Here is a 20992-nt window from a genome sequence, read left to right as displayed (position 1 = left end):
GATTCCTGGGGTGCAGTCTTCCAAAGGGGCCCAGCAATTGCTATATCCCACCTCCAGGAGTTCCACCTCCAAGACTAACTTTCCCACCCTAGTAAACTTCACCATCCTGAGGGTGGAGATACCAGCAAGCTCCAGACAACCCCACCTATCAAATGAGAAGGGAAGCAGAGAAGATACTGAACTCCAACAGAAACAATTGTTCAATTTTCCTTCAAGATTTTTTTTTTCTTTCTTTTCTCACTTTCACATCCCCAACATTTTTGAAAAACCAAGTACTTTCATGTATTAGGCTACTGAGGACTGTGATGTCTGAATATATATTACAGTTTTGTTATATATGCTTTTCTCTTTACATTTTTTCTTTTGTTTTATATTTTTCTTTTCTTTTCTTTACTTTTTATTTACTCTCTATAGTTTCTGCTCAGTTATCTATTTCCCCAGAGTCTCTTTTTCTCTTTTCTCCTGCTAACAACTTCTCTTGATTCCTCTTTCACACTTCCTATGACTGAATGCCAACATATTCTCACCTCCTACCTCACAAACATCACATTCTAACCCCCCCTGGTTCTCTCTTTGTCCACCATTAGAAACTGTAGACCCTTTTGCAAACCTACTCTTTATATTGTAGATAATAATCAAATACATCATTTCTGTTTATTGCAACGAAACTGTAAATGTCTTAATAGGAGCTACTTGGTTTAAGGCTGAATATTGTTTGCATTGGGTGCTGTTAACATTGATCTCCCCCTTAAAGGCAAGGTATTGGAAACCTGCAGGACGTACAAGTCTATAAGGTAGAAACTATAATACCTCAGATCTACACTGCTAGAGGGGCAGACACACAAACAAACATGTAAAACAAGGGAAGAAAGCGCCCCACACAAACCAAGATGCAGGATAATAGAACCTATTGACAGCACAGTAGTTCAGAATGTACATAGTTAAAATAAACTGTGAGATAAAGGATGATATAAGAGAGCATATGCAAGTAGCAAAAGCAAAAGATCATTTCAATAAAGAGATGGGAGCAAATGCAGCTAGGAAGACTACTTTAATAAAGAGATAGAGATTCTGAAGAAAAAAAAAAAGAACAGAAATTCTTGAAATGAAGGAAACAATATACCAAATTAAAAATTCAATAGGAAGCATCACCAATAGACTAGATCACTTGGAAGACAGAACCTCAGACAATGAAGACAAAATATATAATCTTAAAAAAATTTTTTTTAAGTTGTCAATGGACCTTTTGTTTTTATTTATTTATATGTGGTGCTGAGAATCAAACCCAGTGCCTCACACATGCCAGGCAAGCACTCCACCACTGAACCACAACCCCAGCCCCAAAATAAATAATCTTGAAAATAAAGTTGACCACATAGTGAAGATAGTAAGAAACCATGAACAGAACCTCCAAGAATTATGGGATAACATGAAAAGACCAAATTTAAGATTTATCAGGACAGAGGAAGGAACAGAGATACAAACCAAAGGAATGCACAATCTTTTCAATAAAATAATATCAGAAAATTTCCCAAATCTGAAGAACGAAAAGGAAAATCAAATACAAGGGGCTCACAAGACACCAAATGTACAAAATACAACAGATTCACACCTAGGCACATTATAATGAAAATGCCTAGCATACAGAATAAGGAGAGACTTTTAAAGGCTGCAGAGAAAAGTATAAGATTACATATAGGGGAAAACCAATTCAGATATCAACAGATTTCTCAACCCAGAACCTCAAGGGTAGGAGGTCCTAGAACAACATATACCAAGCTCTGAAAGAAAATGGATGTTAACCAAGAATCTTATATCCAGCAAAATTAAGCTTGAGATTTGATGGCTAAATAAAAACCTTCCATGATAAACAAAAGTTAAAAGAATTTACAACTAGAAAGCCTACACTACAGAACATTCTCAGTAAAATATTCCATGAAGAGGAAATGAAAGACAACAATGAAAATCAGCAAAGGGAAGAACTACACTAAAGGAAAAACCAATCAAAGGAGAAACCAAGTCAAGTTAAAAAACCAAAAATAAACCAAAATTACTGGGAATACAAATCGTTATCTCAATAATAACCCTAAATATTAATGGCCTAAACTCATCAATCAAAAGACATAGACTTGTAGATTGGATTAAAAGAGACCCAACAGTATGATGCCTCCAAGAGACTCACCTCATAGGAAAAGACATCCACAGACTAACAGTGAAAAAATGGGAAAAAAACACATCATTCACATGGACTGCGTAAACAAGCAGGGGTTACCATCCTCATATCAGATAAAGTGGACTTCAAGGCAAAGTTAGAAGGGATAATGAAGGACATTCCATTTCCCTTCATGCTTAAGGGAATCATACATCAACAAGACATAATAATCATAAATATTTATGCCCCAAACAATGAAGCATTTATGTACATAAAACAAACCCTCCTCAATTTCAAGAATCGAACAGACCACAACACAATAATACTGAGTGACTTTAACATATCTCTCTCACTACTGGACAGATCTTCTAAACAAAAATAAACTATAGAACTAAATAACACAATCAATAATTTAGACTTGATATATATAGAATATTTCATCCATCAATGAGCAAATACACTTTTTTCTCAGCAGCACACGGATCCTTCTCTAAAACAGATCATATGTTATATCACAAAGCGACTCTTAGCAAATATAAAAAAAGAGATAATACCCACATTTAATAGATCATAATTGAATGAAATTAGAAATTGATAAAATAATAAACAGAAGCTACTACAACTAAATAACACACTATGATGAATGGATAGCAAAAGACATCAGGGAGGAGATAAAAAAATTCTGAGAGGTAAAGGAGAACACTGATACAACATATCAAAATCTCTGGGACACTATGAAGGCAGTGCTAAGAGGAAAGTGCATTGCATTGAGCTCATTCATTAAAAGTAAAAAATGTCAACAAATAAATGACTTAACATTCCATCTCAAAGTCCTAGAAAAAGAAGAAAAAATCAACACCTAAAGTAATAGAAGATAGGAAATAATTAAAATCAACTGAAATCAATGAAACTGAAATAAAAGAAACAATTCAAAAAAATTGACAAAATGAAAAGTTGGTTCTTTTTTTTTTTTTTTTTTTTTTGCGGTGCTGGGGATTGAACCCAGGGCCTTGTGCTTGCGAGGCAGGCACTCTACCAACTGAGCCATATCCCCAGCCCCGAAAAGTTGGTTCTTTGAAAAAATAAATAAAATAGATAAACCCTTAGCCACACTAACAACGAGGAGACAGAAAATTCAAATTACCAAAATTTGTGATGAAAAAGGAAATAACACATAGACACTACTGAAATACAGAAGATATTAGAAACTATTTTGAAGATTTATACTCCAATAAAATAGAAAATCTCGACACTATCAACAAATTTCTAGAGACACATGATCTACCCAATCTGAATCAGGAGGTCATAAACAATTTAAACAGATCAATTTCAAGCGATGAATAGAAGATGCCATCAAAAGCCTACCAACCAAAAGCCAGACCACAAGGATTGCTAGCCAAGTTCTACAAGACCTTCAAAGAACTAATACCAATATTCCTCAAATTACTCCATGAAATAAAAAAGGAGGGAACTCTTCCAAACTCATTCTATGAGGCTAGTATCACCCCAATACTAAAACAAAAGACACATCAAAGAAAGAAAACTTCAGACCGATATCCCTGATGAACACAGATGCAAAAATTCTTAATAAAATTCTGGCAAATTGCATATAAAACAAATTAAAAAGATAATGCACCACGATCAAGTGGGGTTCATGTCAGGGATGAAGGTTGGTTCAAGGTTGGAAATCAATAAATGTAACTTACCACATCAATAAACTTAAAGATAAAAACCATATGATCATCTCAATAGATGCAGAAAAAACATTTGACAAAATACAGCACCTCCACACTAGAAAAATTAGGGATAGTAGAAATGTACCTCAACATTGTAAAAGCGATCTATGCTAAGCCCAAGGCCAACATCATTCTAAATGGAGAAAAATTGAAAGCATTCCCTCTAAAAACTGGAACAAGACAGGAATGCCCTCTTTCACCACTCCTATTTGACATAGTCCTTGAAACTCTAGCCAGAGCGATTAGACGGATGAAAAAATTAAAGGGATACAAATAGGAAAAGAATAATTCAAACTGTCACTATTTGTCAATGACATGATTCTATATTTAGAGGATTCAAAAAATTTCACCAGAAAACTACTAGAACTAATAAATGAATTCAGCAAAGTAGCAGGATATAAAATCAACACCCATAAAAACAACAACAAAAACACTTAGGAATCAATCTAACAAAAGAGGTGAACGACCTCTACAATGAAAACTACAGAACGCTACAGAAAGAAATTAAAGAAGACCTTAGAAGATGGGAAGATCTCCTGTGTTCTTGGATAGGCAGAATTAATATTATCAAAATGGCTATACTCTCAAAACTGTTATACAGATTTAATGTTATTCCTATTAAAAATCCTAATGACATTCTTCAAAGAACTAGAAAAAGCAACCATGAAATTCATTTGAAAAAAATAAGAGTCCCAGAATAGCCAAAGCAATCCTTAGCAAGAAGAGTGAAGCAGGAGGCATCATAATACCAGACCTTAAACTATATTACAGAGATATAGTAACAAAAACGGCATGGTATTGGCACCAAAATAGGCATGCAGACCAATGGTACAGAATAGAAGACACAGAGACAAACCCACATACAAACAGTTACCTTATACTAGACAAAGATGCCAAAAACACACAATGGAGAAAAGATAGCCTGTTCAACAACTGGTGCTGGGAAAACTGGAAATCCATATGAAGTAACATGAAATTAACCCTTATCTCTCACCCTGCACAAAAATCAATTTCAAAGTAGATCAAGGACCTAGGAATTGAACCAGAGACCCTGCACCTAATAGAAGAAAAAGTAGGCCCAAATCTTCATCATGTTGGCTTAGGACCTGACCTCTTTAACAAGACTCCTACAGAGCAAGAAATAAAATCAAGAATCACTAAATGGGATGGATTCAAACTAAAAAGCTTCTTCTTAGCAAAGGAAACAATCAATAACATGAAGAGAGAGCATAGAATGGGAGAAAATTTTTTATCACAGGCACCTCAGAGCACTAATCTCCAGGATATATAAAGAACTTAAAAACTTTAACACCAAGAATACAAATAACCCAATCAATAAATGGGCTAAGGAACTCAGCAGACACTTCACAGAAGATATAAAATCAATCAACAAATATATGAAAAAATGTTCAACATCTCTAGCAATTAGAGAAATGCAAATCAAAACTGCTCTAAGATTTCATCTCACTCCAGTAAGAATGGCAATTATCAAGAATACAATAAACAATAAGTGTTGGCAAGGTTGTGGGGAAAAAGGTACACTCATACATTGCTGGTGGGACTGCAAATTGGTGCAATCACTCTGGAAAACAGTATGGAGATTCCTCAAAAAACTTAGAATGGAACCACCATTTGACCCAGCTATCCCACTCCTCAGTTTATACCCAAGAGACTTAAAATCAGTATATTACTGTGATGCAGACACATCAATGTTTATAGTAGCTCAATTCACAATAGCTAAACTGTGGAATCAACTTAGATACTCGTCAACAGATGCATGGATAAAGAAACTGTGGTATATATATACAATGGAATATTACTCAGCCTTAAAGAAGAGTGAAATTATGGCATTTGCAGGTAAATAGATGGAGTTGGAGAATTTCACACTAAGTGAAATAAGCCAATCTCCCAAAACCAAAGGCCAAATGTTTTCTCTGATATGCAGATGCTGATCCATAATGGGAGGAGGGGCAAGGGAAGAATGGAGGAACTTCAGGTTGGGCAGAGGGGAGTGAAGGGAGGGGAGGGGGCATGGGAGTGGGAAAGATGGTAGACATTATTACCCTGTGTACCTGTATAACTGCATGAATGTTGTGACACTAAATTATGTACAACCAGAGAAATGAAAAGTTGTGCTCCATTTATGTATGAAGGAGGCAGGGAGGGAGAAATGTAGAAATATACGTGTACATAGAAAATACACTCATAACATAATATGAAGTGGCAACCACTGATTATCAAGGGTTTTCTATGTGACAGTAGGCACTTTAGACAGAGCATCACATTTAATCCTTCCTAACAAGCACATGGGATGAATAACATTCTTATCCTCATTTTATAGATGAGGTACCTGAAGCTCAGGGAAGTCACCCAAGGGCAGCTAATAACTCGAAAAGCCAGAATTTAAAACTGGACAGTTTTATCCTGTAGCTTGTACTCTCATACTATTATCTGTTGTGCTAAAATACGTCATTTCTTTATGTACATGCATTTGTATGTATGTTTTTCTCTCTCCCACAACACAAGGAGTTCTCTAAGAAGGCTAACATCTGACTAGACCTATAAATGAGCCAAGACCTGAGTTCTAAGGCCAGGTCTTGTCATCCATGGCCTGTCTGAGTGACCCTGAGTATATCCTTTTGGTTTTAGACTTTTCATCTTTTGTATGAAGCAGTTATATAATATAGTAGGTGGTCCCATTAAGTTTTAAAGTCCTTTGGCTCCAGAAAAATCCCAAAATTCCAATGATTAGCTTATTCTACCCTGTCCTAATTATTTCTAACAGAAAATATTCATACAAATAGGAAAAAAGCAGAAACAAATTTGACCACGTAGGTTAGATTCCAAGACAAGACCCACTCTGGGAACTCACTGGGTTCTGATGCTGCTTGTTAGCCTCAGCTGTAAAATGAAAGAGCTGGCCAAAGGCTTTATATATAAGGAACCTCACAGCTCTGAGACTCTCTGCTCCTATCACACTAAACGTCACAGAGAAGTTAACATTGACTTCCCTAGGGGTGAAGAGAGGAGGAACCAAGGCAATCAGAATCACAGAGAAAATGAAACATTTGAGTTAGAGCTAAAAGGGCAGGAAAATTTTGGTTCCTCTCCAGCTCTTTCAGAGGTCAGATCTCTCCAGGTCAACCCCCAATGTAGCTCCTGGCAGGCAGGCGAGTGCTTAAAGGTCAACTAAATTATTTGATATCAACACAGGGGATGCTTTGCAACAAGAGCAGTGTGTGGGAGCTGGAATCTATAGCACACGGTGCCTATCTACACTCTTTCTTTCTCAGGACCTGTTCAGAGCCCCACCACTTGAGACCATGGGGCCAGGCATGCCCACCCAGCCTCCAGAGAGGACAGTTTCTCATTCCAACAATGTGGAGTGACTGTGGGTCAGGCACTGTTTTATGCTCTGGGAAAGACAAAGACAAGCTCTCACTCTTGAGGATTCCAATCTGATGGGAAAAACGAAGAACCATTATGGGGGTGCCTACTATGTACTAAATGCTTTGCATATATCATTTCATTCAATAAGTCTAAGACACCCCTATTTTATTCCTTCCTTTTTAATTTTTCTTTTCTTTTTTTTTTTTAATTATTGTAAACAAATGGGATACATGTTGTTTCTCTATTTGTACATGGAGTCAAGGCATACCATTTGTGTAATCATAAATTTACATAGGGCAATGTTGTTTGATTCATTCTGTTATCTTTTTTTCCCTTCCCCCCCACCCCTCCCACCCCTCTTTTCCCTCTATACAGTCCTTCCTTCCTCCATTCTTACCACCCTCCTTATCCCTAACCCTAAACCTAACCCTAACCCTAACGCTAACCCCTCCCACCCCCCATTATATGTCCTCATCCGCTTATCAGCGAGATCATTCGTCCTTTAGTGTTTTGAGATTGGCTTATCTCACTTAGCATGATATTCTCCAATTTCATCCATTTGCCTGCAAATGCCATAATTTTATCATTCTTCATGGCAGAGTAATATTCCATTGTATATATATGCCACAGTTTCTTTATCCATTCATCAACTGAAGGGCATAATTTTTCATTTTTAAATTTCAAGACAGGGTCTTGTTAAGTTGCTTAGGGACTTGCTGAGTTGCTACTGCTGGCCTCAAACTTGAAATCCTCCTGCCTTGGCCTCCTGAGTTGCTGGAATTATAGGCATGTGCCATTGGGCCTGGTTAACCCTGTTTTCTTTTTTTGTACCAGAGATTAAATTCAGGGGCACTCAACCACTAACCCTGTTTTCTAAATGAGGAAATAGAGTGACAGAGCCAGGTGTGGTGGTGTACACCTGTAATCTCAGTGACTTGGGAGGTCTGAGGCAGGAGTATCATAAGTTCAAGGTCAGTCTCAACAACTTAGTGAGGCTTTAAGCAATTCAGTGAGACCCCGTCTCAAAATTAGAAAGGGCTGGGAATATAGCACAATGGCTTAGTGCTAAAGAAAGCACACCTGGGTTTAATCCCCATTACACACACACACACAAAAAGTGGCAACACATATATATCTGACTTTAAAATGTGTGTAATTATCAAGACATTGAGATGCCTCCAAGTTAATAATCTAAAAGCTACAATGAAGTTAACAACAAAAAATAGGAACCTGTGATGAAAGAGCCAGAACTGCCACTTGCACTAAAAACAACCCTTGAGGCACTTGTATAATCAATAGGACAGACATGGGAAAGTCACTCTTTCTGGGTCTCAGTTTTCTTATCCATAAGGTGAGAATGCTGGGAGAAACCATGGAAAGGGTTCCTCTCATCCCCCAACCCCATATCTAGGTGCTCATATGTGGTTCTTTCGCTTGAACCTAGGGCTAGCTTCAGGGGTGGTCATCTTTGGCACACTCCTCTCCCTGCCCTCCCTGCCCACTGGCCAAGATTCAGATTCTCAAGTCAGAAGGTTGTTTCTGTGTTTTCCAGTACATGAAACAGTGCCCAGCCCATAGTATGCTGGTAAGAAAGGAAGACAGACATACTTACCGGAAGCAAGAACTGTGCCAGGCTTCGTTGACAGTCCTGTACAATCTCTGACTTGGAGCGACATGGTCCCCACAGCCACGACACCTCCAGGCATCCTCACCTACACATAAAACAAAGAGGATCAAAGACCTGAAGTATCAGGAAGAAAAGCGACAGGATTCATACCATGCAGAGTAAGAGTGAGTTAACAGAATCTCATATTACCAATGTCTGCCCAATGTCCAGTTTCCTCTCCATGAGATCTCTCTAATAAGCACTTGGCAATTTCCAGTTCATATCTCCAGGGACAAGGAACTCATGGCCGCAAAAGTAATTTCACTTTATTTCTTAAAAATGGCTCTGACGAGGAGGGGTAAAGCATTTGCCTAGCTTGAAAAAAAAAAAAAAAAAGAAAAGAAAAGAAAAGAAAAAGAAAAGAAAAGAAAAAGAAAAAAGCAGCTCTGATTGCCAGGTGTGGTGATGCATAAGGATAACAAGTTCAAGGCCAGCCTCAGCAATTCAGCAAGACCCTGTTTCAAAATAAAAAATAAAAAGGGTTGGGGTATAGTTCAGTGGTAGAGCACCCATGTGTTCAATCCCCAGTAAAACACACATAGCCATTTACCAGAACTTTAAGTCTTTGCTTACAGTTCTGAGTAGAAGAAATATGAGGGGCTCCCTGCTTTTAATGTCAGCCCTTCCTATGAGTGTTCCCAGCTCATACCCAGGAACCTTTCCTCTCTGAGTTAAATGTTATTGCCTTTTACTACTTCTCCAATTTTCCATCAATTAGTTCAGGAGCTTATTCATTCAACCAACAACACTGATCCTTCTGATACAAAGTTCTATGTTAGAGGCTGTTGGATAACATTGCTCCTCAGGCAGCAAATCCTTTGGAAAAGACACACTTTTCCATATTGCAACATTTCACTTGGATGTTATTTCAGCAATAGAAGTACTATTTAGTTCATTCAAAGAAAGGTTCTGGGTGTAAAAGGGAAAGAATAAACATGTAATGAATGTTTCTTATTTGTTAAGAACTGTCGTAAGTGCTTTCACAGATCCAATCTCATTTAATCCTTAAAAGAATCCTGTGTCACAAATAGTATTATCCTTATTTAATGGATGGGAGAACTGATGCTTAAAGTAAGGGGGTAGGGGTGATGGTCCAAATGGTAGATCGAGCATTCAACCTCAGTTCTGGTCATTTGAAAGCTTCTGCTCTTTCCACTTCACCATGCTAACTCCTGTTCATTGGAATTGGGGCTAGGAAAGTCTCTGTAGAGAAAGTGGAAACATGAGCTGAGACTTGAAAGATGGGGAGGATTTACCAAAGGCTAAGAAAGAGTAAACCAGGGCTATGTGGGTTTAAAGATCAGCATGGGCAAAAAGCACAGGGTTGATACATGTCCCTCTGAAAGGGAGGTACCCCAAACAAAACACAATACTCTTGGTAGAGCTCAGATGCCAAGTTTCTGAAATAAAGTGGGCAGCTGAGATCAAGCTGTGGTACCTGACTTGGCCCTAGAAAGAGGGACAAGGGTGTTACAAGACTCTCTTGTGCACTTTGTATGCAGCTTTGTTCTTCTTGGGTAACTCCAGACTGCCGTAGGTACAATGACAGTCACTGAACCCTGTTTCACTGGCACAGGGGGCATGAATAGACAAAGTATAGCTTTAGGGCACTCCAAGACTGCTCAGCACCATTTGGGGGGGGGCAGCCAGTATACAAACAGTTGTCCTCTTCGTAACCCCAGAGCAGTTAAACAAGTTAACAAATTTAAAAATCCACTCCTTTCCTTTAGTTTCTTAGTGATGGGACATATATATGCCACCAATCCTTCTTCTAGATCTAAAACTATAACTCTCAAGAGGGGTCTTTTTGCTTTCTGAGTGGCAGAATGGCAGTGGTCACAGAGTACGCCACCGTTTTCAAAAATCCAGGGTAGAAAATCTGAAAGACTCATTTGAACCAGGCTCAGGTCAGATTAGACAATGGGCAAAATGATTAATTAGCTAGAGGAACGTGCACATGAGCATCGTTCTGGGGATTGAGGTCAGGGATTCATACACACTAGGCAAGTGGTCTACTAGTATCCTATGCCCCTACCCCCTGTGAGAGGGCTGTTTCTTTCTTTCTTTCTTTCTTTCTCCTTCCTTCTTCTTTCTTTCCTTCCTTCCTTCCTTCCTTCCTTCCTTCCTTCCTTCCTTCCTTCCTCCCTCCCTCCCTCTTTCTTTCTTTCTTTCTTTTCTTTCTTTTCTTCCTTCCTTCCTTCCTCCCTCCCTCCCTCCCTCCCTCCCTCCTTCCTTCCTTCCTTCCTTCCTTCCTTCCTTTCTTTCTTTCTTTCTTTCTCTTTTGTTTGTACTGGGGATTGAACCTAGGGGTGATTTACCACTGAGCTACATCCTCCTGCCTCAGCCTCCCAAGTGCCTGGGATTTCCAGGGTGAGCTACCACATGTGGCTGTGAGAGTTTTTAATAAACACATACATCCAAATGAGTCTTCTAAGTTCTGAAGCACCTTATTGAAACATTTTTAGAACCTTACATGGAAAGACTTTTAGGGTCAGTTTATGAGCATGTCTTAGCCCATCCCCAGCAATCTCATTATCTTGGAGCCACACCTTGTTTCTTGTTTTTAAATTTTCAACCAAATGGAATAGTGTTTAAGCTGACCACCCACTTACTCAACAACTCAACATTTTGGCTCTGAATAACTTCTGACTACTTCCAAAATTCAAAGAGGGACAGGACTTTCCACTATGAGGATATTCAAAGTAGCTTGTTATTGTCAAACCCTCTAGAGATTGCCCTGTTTTCTCCAGTCCTGAGAAACCTAAAAACCATTCAATCAACACTTTATTTTAGTACTTGTTCTGTGTTAAGCAGGAGGGATTCAAAATCAAGACCCCATCTCATAGTCACCTGGTTCCACCTTCCAAATGTCTCTCTAGTCCTTCCCTGTCCCTTGCCCTGGCCCTACTGCAGATCTTTGGCTGCTTTTCCTTGTCTGCTGCACAATATTAGCTAGCTCACTCAGATGCCAAGCTATCTCAGTTCCAGGCCAGACTCCCCAATGTCCACAGAATAAAGGTTGGACTGTTTAGCTTGGCACTACTGAATTCTATCCTATCTCACCTTTAGAAGATGCAAACTTTCAGTTGTCTCCACCACTACCCCATTTTTCACTGGCTCCTTTTTATCATTCAAATAAACTCAAGTCTTTCCCATCAAAAACAATTCTGGACCACATTTTCTCTTCTAGCTACCATCTTTGCTTATCCCTTTCATAGCCACACCTATAAAAACTTGTCTACACATCAATGCCCTCATTTCCTCATTTCCCACTTACTACATAATCTACTGCAATCTGGTTTCCACCCCCACCATTTCTCTGAAGCTGTCTCACCAAGGTCAACAGTGACTGCTTATTGCTAAATTCAATGGGCATGCTTCAGTCATTCTTTCAGCAAATATTTACTGTATGTCAACTGTGTCTAACAGTGTGTTGGGGAAAGAGCAGCAAACAAGAGAGAGATTAGACACACGGCAAATATTAAACAATAATATAACTATAATCGGGGCAAGTGGTATGAAGGAGATATCAAGTTCATAACCAGGAAAACAGAGTTGAGGCAAAATATTCCTTGAAGAACTAATTTCCAAACTGAGTTCTAAAAGATGAATATGAATTAACTGGGCAAAAAAGGGGAAGGGAAGGACAACATTGGAAGGGTATGTGCAAAGGCCATGAGGCAGAAACAAAAAACCTCCTCACACATTAATAAAGTTGGCTATTGTTACCTTGAAAGTAGTATGGGAACCAAGTCTAGGCCCTGGTCTACTATGATCCTTAAAGGAGTGAATAGCTTTTACAAGGTGACCCCCATAAACCTTGATTTCCCATCATCCCTTACAAAGGAATGCTCTAGTTATATTTCTGTTTTGTATTACTGCTACATACATTTGTGTTCTTGCACCCTGACATTGATACCTCAAATTATTCATTATGTTTAGCGTACTTTGCCCATTTCTTCCCTTAATTAAGCTTCTTCTTTGATTGTCCCTCAAAGGCAGGCAGTGATTGTTCCATTTTGTCTATACCTGTGTTATATCATTTGTTCTTTTGTGTGTCGGGGGTGGGTGCTGGGAACTGAACCCAGGGGTGCTCTACCCCAGCCCCTATTTTGAGAAAGGGTCTCATTAAATTGCTGAGGCTGGTCTCAAACTTGGGATTCTCTTGCCTTAGCCTCCTGAGTCATTGGAATTACAGGTCTGTGCACAGTTCCTGGCTTGTTTGTTCTTTAATTACCGTATTTCACCGCATTATTGTTATACCTTTTTCAGTCTAAAAATTGGTTTATAACCTTTTATCACATACTTGTTGCATAGTATAATTCTGTCCATCATGCTGCTTAAAATCTAAACAAGCTAGGTATGGTGGTGCACACCTGTAATCCCAGTGACTCAGGAGGCTAAGGCAGGAGAATCACAAGTTCAAAGCCGGCCTCAGCAACTAAGTGATGCCCTAAGCAACTTAGTGAGGTCATCTCAAAAAATAAAAAGGGCTGGGAATGTGGCTCAGTGGTTAAGAGCCCCTGGGATCAATCTCTGATACCAACCACAACAACAAAAAACTAAACAGTGCAGCAATGTATTCATCAGTGGCATATGGATGTACATTTGTCTTCTCAAGCACTGCAGTGAGCCTAGAATTCTCATTGTCACTATAATCCAACTCATGTGGTTTAGAGTGCTGCAGTATACTAATGGTAAACACATTTTAAAGGAGTGGTGCTGAGGATGGTACTGTCAGATAATGAAACTAATAATAGTAGTGTAGAATCTTTGAGCACGGAATAGTAAATTAAATTTGTAAGTACACTTCACAACATTGCAGGAAATTTTCTCAAGTGTAATATTTCAATAAATCAGTAACAAATCCAGTTTTTTCAGACTGGAAAAGTGTTAGTTAAACTATCATGAAGAAGTGATGTGCGTCAGTTTGGACTCTTCAATTTTAATGCATACTCATGAGTATTCCATGCATCCTAATCTTACGTCAAAGACAGTTTAGTAACATCTAATTTGTAGGTAAAACTGGCACAATTTTTTTTTTTTTTTTGAGTACTGTGGCTTGAACCCAGGGGTCCTTTTATTTTGAGATAGGGTGTCACTAGGTTGCTGAGGCTGACCTTGAACTTGCCATCCTCCTGCCTCAGTCTCTAAGTCATAGGGACTATAGGTATGTGCCACTGTGTCCAGCTACTTTTTATTTTTATTTTTTTTTAAGAAAAAGCTTCACATAATGGCCATGTTCCACTTTTTTGAAAAAAAAAATTGGCATAAAATCTATGATGATTATATAGTGAAATAAGGTACAGTTCACTCTGTATTTTTCTGTCTCTTTCAATACCCCTTGCTCAGCTTTTCTCCCTGTCTCCCTCACTCTCAGCTCTAAGGGGCAAGAATTGCTACTTCATCATCTTCTTATCTCTAGGGTCTAAGGTAGAGCTGAGGCAGAGTAAACACTCTTTGGAGGCAAATCCAATTGAAAGGTCAGATACAACTGCAAGCTATGAAAATAATTTCCAGTCAGAAACAGTAGCCAGCACCTGCAGTTCTAGCAGGCAGGAGGCTGAGGCAGGGAGATCACTTGAGATAAACCTGGGCCATATAGGGAAACCCTGTCTCAAAAACAAAGAACAACAAAAGAATTAATTTCCAGAGATAAGCTCCAATCAGGCACAGTGGGGCATGCCTGTAATCCCAGTAACTTGGGAGGCTAAGTCAAGAGGATTGCAAGTTCAAAGCCAGCCTCAGCAATTTAGCAAGACTCTGTCTCTAAATAAATTTTTTTTTTTTTTTTTTTTTTGCGGTACTGGGGATCGAACTCAGGGCCTTGTGCTTGCGAGGCAAGCACTCTACCAGCTGAGCCATCTCCCCAGCCCTAAATAAAATATTTTTAAAAAGGGTTGGGGATGTGCCTCAGTGGTTAGGTACTCCTGGGTTAAATCCCCAGTACCAAAACAAAATAAAGATAAGCTCCAAATGTCTGCAGGGATGATGCCACTAGAGTAAATGTTGTGGCTCCCAGGATGACCACCTATGAGTGGACAAACTTGTCTTGTTTCTCTATTATGCATTCACATTGCTTTTCTATTACAAAGTACCTGGGCAAGGATATTCACCCAGAACCCTCAGACTCCTTAGCCCAGACCTTCTTCAAGAAATGCCCTTCAGGGTTGGGGAGATAGCTCAGTCGGTAGAGTGCTGGCCTTGCAAGCACAAGGCCCTGGGTTTGATCCCCAGCACCGCAAAAAAAAAAAAAAAAAAGAAATGCCCTTCTAATACAATACTCTTGGCTTTTTGAGCTCCCTTACAATCCTGAAAGTTAATAATCCTGATTTATCTTATAATCTCTATTCTAGGAAATGTAAGAGAATATAACAGTCTTAGGGGTTTCTGTGAAGTCCAGTGAAAGACCAATCCAGAATTCAGTCTTTCCAGAAAGTTCTTCCTCTAGGAAAGTACCCATTGTACCAAGTGTTCACCTTCTCCCTTTATAGTATTTACCTCTTTTTTAAAATATTTTTTTTAGTTGTAGAGGGACACGATACCCTTATTTTATTTATTTTTATGTGGTGCTGAGGATCGAACCCAGTGTCTCACACATGCTAGGCAAGCGCTCTACCACTGAACCACAACCCCAGCTCAAGGATTTACCTCTTATAATTGCAGACTTATCAACAATAGTTACTGACTGCCAGAGTCAAGAAAGGGAGCCTAATTAAATATCCACAGCAGTCTCCAACAATAAGGAATCTTTATTAGGTGTTTAATAAACAAAAAGTTGTTCCTCCAATTATTAGAATGTGTTGCTTTTAAGAAGTGGGAAAGCCAGGCACAGTGACATATACTGTAATACCAGCAAATGGGAGGCTGAGGCTGAGGCAGGAGGATCCCAAGTTTGAGGCCAGCCTGAGCAATTGAGCAGGACCCTGAAGAACTGGGACTTTGTTTAAAAAAAAAAGAAAGAAGAAAAAAAGAAAAAAAAAAAAAAAAAAAAAAAAAAGGAGGCTGGGGATTTAGCTCACTGCAGAATGCCCCTGGGTTCAATCCCTAGTACCAGAAGAAGAAGAAGAAAAAAAGCTAAGTGTGCAACACAAACAAGAAAGAACTGCAACAAATAGTTCACTAAAAGGTTTTTACTTTCAGGGTCTTTTGAATCTTGGTATAAAATATGTTCATTTTATATGTACTCCTTTCTCTCTCAATAATTGGCAATGCGAACCTCAAACTCTCTGAACTCACTGGGGTAGGCACAAGTATGACAGGATGGTAAGTAAGGATGAAGAGCCTCTAAAATAATCTAATCTTGGGACTGGGTGTTTAGTGCATTTAGTGTAGTTTAGCATCCCTAAGCCCTGGAATTGATCCCTAGCACTACGAAACTAAAAAAAAATTTTTTAAAAATCTAATCTAATATTGTCTTTCATTTTTTTTGAAAAGAAAAATGGGCTTGGAGAAGAAAGTTGCTTAACCATCACAAAGCTAGTGAAAGTTGGTCCTGCAGGAACTCAGATCCATAGTCAGTTGTGTTTTTATTATCCTGTATAACCTCGGACAAGTTGAGACTTGTTGAAGACTACACAGCAATTTGATGGGAGGGTCAGCTTGGTGCCCCAGCTCACAGCCAGTGCTTAACACTCACCTTTATGTTGGTCTAAGCTAGTCCTTGCAAACTAGTCCTTTTCAGACTTCAAAGTAGTAAGAAATTCCCAAGCACTGAGCTCAGAAGACCCCTAATACCTAGCCTGAACCAACACATACAGATCCTATCCTTTCATTTGTGAAAATTCTTTGAAGCTTCTCATGTTTCACCAGACAATGAGAACCAGGAACAAAACCCAGTCAGTTCAGTAGAGCATAAAACAACAAATATGGTAACTGCTGGGCCCCCTGAGAACTGGCAGGTCAGGTGTATAAATCCCACTTGTTTCAGGACAAAACAGGAAAAAGAAGGGTAGGGCAGCAGCTCTGGAGAACAGCCAAAAGAAAAAGATCACATTTTAATCAAGTGACCACCAAAAAAGCTAACAGTAAAGATTAATGTTCCTCTAGGTTTTCATCCTCACTAGTTTACCAAATATTACCAAAGGGAGTGTCTCAGGAAAAATGATTAGATGACTTTTAAAGGAGTTTCTGAAGTTTACTGGAACTTAGTTTTTCGTTTTTGTTCTTTTGCAAAAGGAGGGATCAAATAGTTCTTTGTAGCTCTTGAGTCTGTGACACCAAATCAGGGGTCTCTCATTTTTCAGGTTAAGGCACAAACACGGGCATCTCAGAAAGTTTCATTCTTGCTGTTTTCTTCTTCCTTTAACTCCTTTGTTTATCTATTTTCTTCTTTCCCTAACTCTTTATTAGAAAAAAATTGTGCAGGTCAAGTAAAAGAACTGGAGTTAAGAGCTGGGTTTGAAACCTGTTTCCTTTGCCTTGGACAATTCATGTACCCTCTCTGAACTTGTCTCCTAATCTTGAAGAGGATAATACCTACCTTATGGGATTAGCAAAGCAAATTAAAAAGAAATAATGTAATAGATGTGAAAATACCCCCTGCAATGCTTGGCATTTGGTTGGACCAATCTGTGAATTATTTCTCTTCCTTCTTGCATGTATATCTAGGAGGTTAGCCAGGGAAAAGACTGAGCTGAACAGACTAATTTCTGAAATCTGAAGGGAATATTTTCAAAACAAATTCAGCAGTCTTTGTGTGTGTGTGTGTGTGTGTGTGTGTGTTTGTGTGTGTGTGGTACTGGGGATTGAACCCAGGGATACTTTACCATTGAGCTACATTCTCATCCCTTTTTATTTTTGATTTTGAGACAGGGTCTCACTAAGTTGTCGAGGCTGCCCTCAAATTTATGATCCTCCAGTCTCAGCCTCCTGAGTTGCTGGGAAAGCAGGCATGCACCACTGCACCCAGCATGACATCCTTCTTCTGTGTGTACATGTGCAAGGTACGGACTAGGCCTAGAACTACTGGGGTTCTGGGGTTCTGGAGAACATTTATCAGGTTTGAGGGACAAGGACATGAAGAGAAATGACAAGTCAGAGAGGTGCCAGGAGAAGGACAAACACTATAATCACAGTATATACTCTGGAGAAACAAATGAGACATGGTTCCTGTGTCTTTCAGGCTCCCACTTCTAACCATAAGCAGACTCTGCTATGAATGAGTAGGCATTTTCTTATCAGGGAGAAGGCCTGCAAAGAATCTGTTTATCAGGGAACTAGTTGCTCAATTCATACATTCTCATGTAGCATTTCTCTACCTTTTGCCCATGATTAAAAACTACTTTGAATCCTTATTATGTGCCAGACACTATTTTAAGCACTATTCAAGTATGAATTAATTGAACATAAAGATCCCAGGAGATAAGGATTAGTAATGTTAGACTTCAAAGTCTATGTCTTTACAGATTAAACTTTCTTTTCTGATCAAACAAATTAAAGGCAGAAAGATCTCACAAGGTGTGAGGTTCAAGAAATACTTTAATAGAAGTAGGCAATGGTATCATGTTCTAGCCATTAGTGGATGTAAATTGATAGGTAAAAGAGTAATACCTGTATAAGAAAGGTCAAAGGTAAGAAAAAAGATGGACTTGCATAAGATTGCTATGGCCCTAGGTCCTCTCACTAAAATGCCAAAGTAATGCCTAGGGATGGGTCCCACTTCTTCCTAGTATGTCCCTTAACCCTAGCCCTCTCCAGGTTTCTTCCTAGATCAGAAGCCAGCCCTGGGCTGGGAATTAGCTCAATCTCCAGAAGATGCAGAAAATCAACCATGAATATGGAAAGCCTACTACGGTCCTTTGAGCTTTGAAACTTTAGAGTTCTCTTGGATCATATTATGGTCCCTCCATCCCATACAGAGCCATCCAAGTTACCCTGCCCTGTCTACATCATGGGGTATCTCCAACTGGTCAGTGCCTTCTTCTTCACTGCTACCACTAACAATGTACCTAAGGGTCCACTGTATCCATTTCCAGATTGGTGCCCTGGGCCCACATTATGGCTTCCTGACTAAACCTATGGTGTCTAATGCAGACTGGAAAATTATACAACCCTCAGTCCGGCAATAAACCCTCCTCAGTGTGACTTCACCCACCCTCTCAGCCTTACCTTCTACTTCCTACGACTTCCCCAACTCCTACTCCTTGACTCTACCACATATATCAATTCAACATCCCTTATGAGAAGGCTGAAACTTGCCTACCTTTCATCCTACTCTTACGGCTTCTTTACTAAGTTATCATCCCTTCTACTTTTTAAAGCCTATTTGATTTCTCAAATCCGTAGGGTTGGGGGTATAGTATGTGCTTAGCATACATGAGGCACCGGGAGGCTAGGGAGGGAAATGAAGAAAGAAATGAAGAAGGAAAGGAAGAAAAATAAAGAACTATTCCTTGACTAAAACTAGAGACACCCTGGACACCTTGCTATTCTTAAAAAATGTCAGCATAAGGCGGGGTGTGGTGGCGCATGCCTTGTAATCCAACCTACTCAGGAGGCCTAGGCAGGAAAATTCCAAATTCAAGGCCAGCCTCAGTAACTTAATGAGAGCCTGTCTTAAAAATAAATAAAAAGGGGTGGGGGTATGGTTCAGTGGTACAGAACCCCTGGGTTCAATCTCCACTACTGTAAAAAAATAATAGTCAAACATATTCCCTGTAACTACCTACTTTCCTCACCAGAACACATATTCCATAAGGGACTGGATTTGTTCCCAGCTGTATCTCCCAGGGTCAAAAGTTTTGGCACATGGTAGGTACTCAATATTTGTGGAATAAATGTATGAACAGAATTCTCCATCACTTTTGAATTTTAATAATGTTATTGCAAACAGGCCTTACAATAGATTGTCTTGAGTTGTCTATTTTTTTTTTTTTTTAATTCTAACTCAACAGTGAATTTCTCAAAGGCAAAACACACATATTACACATTTTCACAAATACTTATTAAGGCCTTACTATATGCCAGACTTCAGGTCTCAAGCAGCCTGGAATACTGGAAAGAGCACTGGAGAAGACATATCAGTCATGGCTCTACAACTAGCTGAGTGACCCTGGACAAGTTCATTTTCTCCAGAGCTTCAGTTTCTTCAAATGAAAAACAAAGAGACTATATTTTCTGAAGTCTCTCCTGGTTCTGGCATCTGTTAAAATTTATGAGGTAAAATTTGGCCTAGCCCAGTCTAGTAGACATCACAGGCACTCAGAAAATATTTCATTTCTTTGTTGTTGATTCTCCTGTTACACAAGAGGAATCTAAGGTGTCTTGAAGCATAGTTTGAACAGACTCACAGGTAAAAGTTTAAGCCCCACTTCCTTCTCTGACTCCCCAAGCAACCTCATTCAGTTTTATGTAATAGAGAGAAGATGAAGCACTAAACTTGAAGTTATATGAACTTCAGGAAATATGAACTCTGATCATGTATTTGGCTATGGAACTTTGAAAAAGTCTTCTCAGGGTGTTAGTCTCCTCATAAAAAAGTTTACTTTTAGGGTTAAGGCTGTAGTTCAATAGTAGAATTCTTGCTTAGCATGTGTAAGGTCCTGGGGTTCTAATCCCTAGTCCCTCCCCACAAAAAATTCATTTTGGACTTCTTCTAGCTCCTCAAAGGCATCATGTGCCTTTTCACTTAAGGGTTGTTTTATGCTGTTCTGGCTGCCTGGAATGTTCTTGGCCCTTTCTTTTTTAGACTCCTACTTATCCTCAGGAGTCAACATATACTTGCTTTTTTTTTTTTGTGGTGCTGGGCATCTAACCCAGGGCCTTGTGCTTGCAAGGCAAGCACTCTACCGACTGAGCTATCTCCCCAGCCCTATACTTGCTTTTTTTAAAGGGAAAGTTTTCCCTACTCACACCCCTAAGCCCTGATGCACTTTATTTTATTTAATTGATTTATTTTTGGTACCAGGGCACTTAACAACTGAGTCACATCCAGTCACCCGACCCCCTCCATTTTTTTTTTTTTTTTTTTTTGACATAAGGTGTTGCTAAATTGCTGAGGTTGGCTTTGAACTTTCCATCCTCCTGTCTCAGCCTTCAGAGCTACTA

General features: G+C 39.2%; 1 protein-coding gene across 3 annotated transcripts in view; it reads right to left on the bottom strand.

Annotated features, from left to right (window-relative positions):
- Positions 1-20992, bottom strand: part of Limk2 (LIM domain kinase 2) — a 72574-nt gene that overhangs the window by 49456 nt on the left and 2126 nt on the right. For all 3 annotated transcript variants that reach the window (XM_047560963.1, XM_047560959.1, XM_047560961.1), the window contains exon 2: positions 8891-8990. In XM_047560963.1, the coding sequence (XP_047416919.1) occupies positions 8891-8990 (100 nt within the window). The remainder of the gene's footprint in view (positions 1-8890; positions 8991-20992) is intronic.

This window comes from Sciurus carolinensis, chromosome 8 (genome assembly GCF_902686445.1).
Source record: "Sciurus carolinensis chromosome 8, mSciCar1.2, whole genome shotgun sequence".
Taxonomy (NCBI): Eukaryota; Metazoa; Chordata; class Mammalia; order Rodentia; family Sciuridae; genus Sciurus; species Sciurus carolinensis.
This window is presented reverse-complemented; position numbering and strand designations above follow the sequence as displayed.